The 2,701-nt window shown below is 36.7% G+C and overlaps 1 protein-coding gene across 1 annotated transcript; it reads left to right on the top strand.

The window, feature by feature from the left end:
* On the top strand, positions 266-2,701 carry LOC109335404 (zinc finger protein JAGGED-like). Its single transcript, XM_019571539.1, has 5 exons — positions 266-669; positions 796-887; positions 1,376-1,507; positions 1,827-1,914; positions 2,230-2,701. Coding segments are annotated over exons 1-5 (786 nt in total). The 5' UTR covers positions 266-667.

Here is a 2,701-nt window from a genome sequence, read left to right as displayed (position 1 = left end):
CCTATATGCTCAAAGATATGTACTCTACATTTGATTGCCATCCTCTCTTGGTAAAGATATTATTAATTTAATACTTGTTTAATTTTGTTTTCCATGTTTATAATTGATTGATATTGTTATTTGAATATTTGACCCACTTGTTGCTATATAGCTCTAGGGCAAAAAAAAAAAGTAGAGCCAGAAGTAGTGGCATCTCAGAGGATTAGTAATATAATACTATTTAATTAATAGAAAAGCAATTATTACACCTTTCTCAATCTCAAAAATTTCTCTGCCCTTCCTTTCTAACTCTTTTTCCTAAGTTCTTAACCAAACCAGATGAAGCTAGGTAGCAGTTAGAAAATAACCTGATTAAGCCACTCTTGCACTCACACACTCTCTTTTTAAAGTCACGAGACCCTCTGTCCCTTATTGTTCATTCAATTTTTTGTGCGAGTGTGTGGTGTGGGAGATAAGAGAGAGAGCGTGGCAGACGAACTGATAGAGAACTTTCAAACCTCTTTATCTTCTACCATCATTCAACTAGCCTCTATATTGCAGTTTCAAACTGAAAGTCTAAAAAAATTGTAAAAAGCTTTAGTTCTATATCTTCACATCTGAAAGAAAGAGTGTTTGCCTCATATTATTTTCTTTTCCCCCTTTCTTTCTGTCTCTCTCTGTCGGTACCATGTAGGTCTTCCCCCACTGTACTACTACAACTTCTTCAGAAATTTCGATCCTCTTCTATATTTTCTCCACTAACTCTTTTAACTTTATCTTTCTATCTTTCTTATGACTGTGTTGTATCCTTTACAGGAGACCAGAAGGGAACCCATTAGACCTTAACAATTTCCCTGATGAGTACTCTAGAGATGGCAAACAAATCCTCGAAGAAAGCTATTCACCAAGTAAAATATTAATAGTGATCATTTCATACCATATGTTATGTATATACAGTGAAAGATATCAAAGCAACATAAATATTGTTCTATTTTCCGAATCATATGTCACAATCACACACACCATGAAAGCCTTTCACTTTTTTTCATTCATAAGAAAATCAAATTTTTAAATACTTAAAAACAACAGCATCACTGTAGTATTTTTGTTTTGCCACGAAACAGTACTTATCACATGTTTTTTTTCTTCTTTCTATTTTATAATTTTTGGTTTTGTCCTCATTCTTCCCTACCCTCTTTTTTTCATTTCTTCCTCTACTTGGTGCCTTAATTTTCAAAGGGAAACACCATGAAGGAGAAGGAAGAGGAAAAATAAAATGGATAGAATATAGTTAATGAAAAATATAAATGATGGAGTTAGGTAATCGAGAATGTTGTTAAAGGGGAAAGAAGGGAGAGACATGGAAATTGCTTTAATTGGATGGATGTGGTTGCAGGTTGCAGGAAAAAGAAAAACGGCGGGAAGGAAGGAAAAGAAGAGTGTGGGAAGGTGTATGAGTGTAGATTTTGTTCCCTTAAGTTCTGTAAATCTCAGGCTCTTGGGGGACACATGAACCGCCACCGCCAAGGTACCTACCTACTACTCCTCTACGTTTCTTCTATTATCTTTCTTTTTTCACTTTCTCAAAAGGAGAATATTTATATAATAATTTATAATGCTAACATAATAGGGGACACTGGTTGTTATTAATGATTTGGCCATGAAAAAACTAACTAGCGTGGTCATTTCAAACACACAAAAAGTTGTGTTTGATTGATGTAACTCTTGATTTTGTAAGGGGGGCCTGGTTTTATATCTTCCTCTTTATTTATTCCTTGTTTCTTTTTTGTTTGTTTTGGTTTGGATTAATTTCACTTTATTATGTGGCTGTGTTTTGGCTTCTTCAGAGAGGGAAACAGAGACGCTGAATCATGCTCGTCAACTAGTCTTCCGCACCGATCACACCTTTTCTGCACAAACTGCCCCTCACCTAGGGTAACCAAATATTTCAATGCACCCGTTACTTCTTTTCCTTGCTCTTTTTTTTCTTAGTAGCTTCTTCATCACTTATGTGTACTTAACTACTTATCAACCCTCTTCACTTATGTTATATTCATGGTTTTTATCGAGACCATTTTGGTTGTGCACAGAGATTTAAAACATTGATTATAACATTCATTCACTAACACCATGAACTTTTACTTGGTTATTATTTATATGAAAAACTATTTAGTGATTTTTTTTATTACACACAATATTAGGAATAACACTGTTGATATAATAATTTGTGATATCATCAATCATCATCAGATGCTGTAAACCAATAGGAGCAGCAGGAACAGGAGGAGGTTATCATCCATCAGGCAACATGGGAGACCCAACAGTACCACCACTAAGATTACCAAGATACTTCTCTGCTTCATCATCTTCAACTCACATTCCTCCACCACCACCACCACCTGCACAATATCTCTATGCTTCACCTTCACGCCCACCAGTGTCTTTTCCCTCACACTTTCCCCCTCAGCATGCAGTGAATGATTACTATGTTGGTCATGTTCTTAATCCCATCCACCACAACTACATGAGTGTGGCTGGTTCAGGTGGAGGGGAGTCTGATAGTTACACTTGCATTGGTGCACCGGTGGGACAAGGGTTCAGCGGTGGCGGTGGTGGTAAGGATGGAACACTGCAGAATCAGGAGGAAGGGTTGAATTGGGGAAGGAGCTATTCAGGTGCTGCTGCTGGTTCAGGGATCAATCGGTTTCAAGATGGTTTCTAA

This window comes from Lupinus angustifolius, chromosome LG20 (assembly GCF_001865875.1).
Source record: "Lupinus angustifolius cultivar Tanjil chromosome LG20, LupAngTanjil_v1.0, whole genome shotgun sequence".
Taxonomy (NCBI): domain Eukaryota; kingdom Viridiplantae; phylum Streptophyta; class Magnoliopsida; order Fabales; family Fabaceae; genus Lupinus; species Lupinus angustifolius.
Note: the sequence above shows the minus strand (reverse complement) of the source record. Positions and strands in the feature narration are given on the sequence as shown.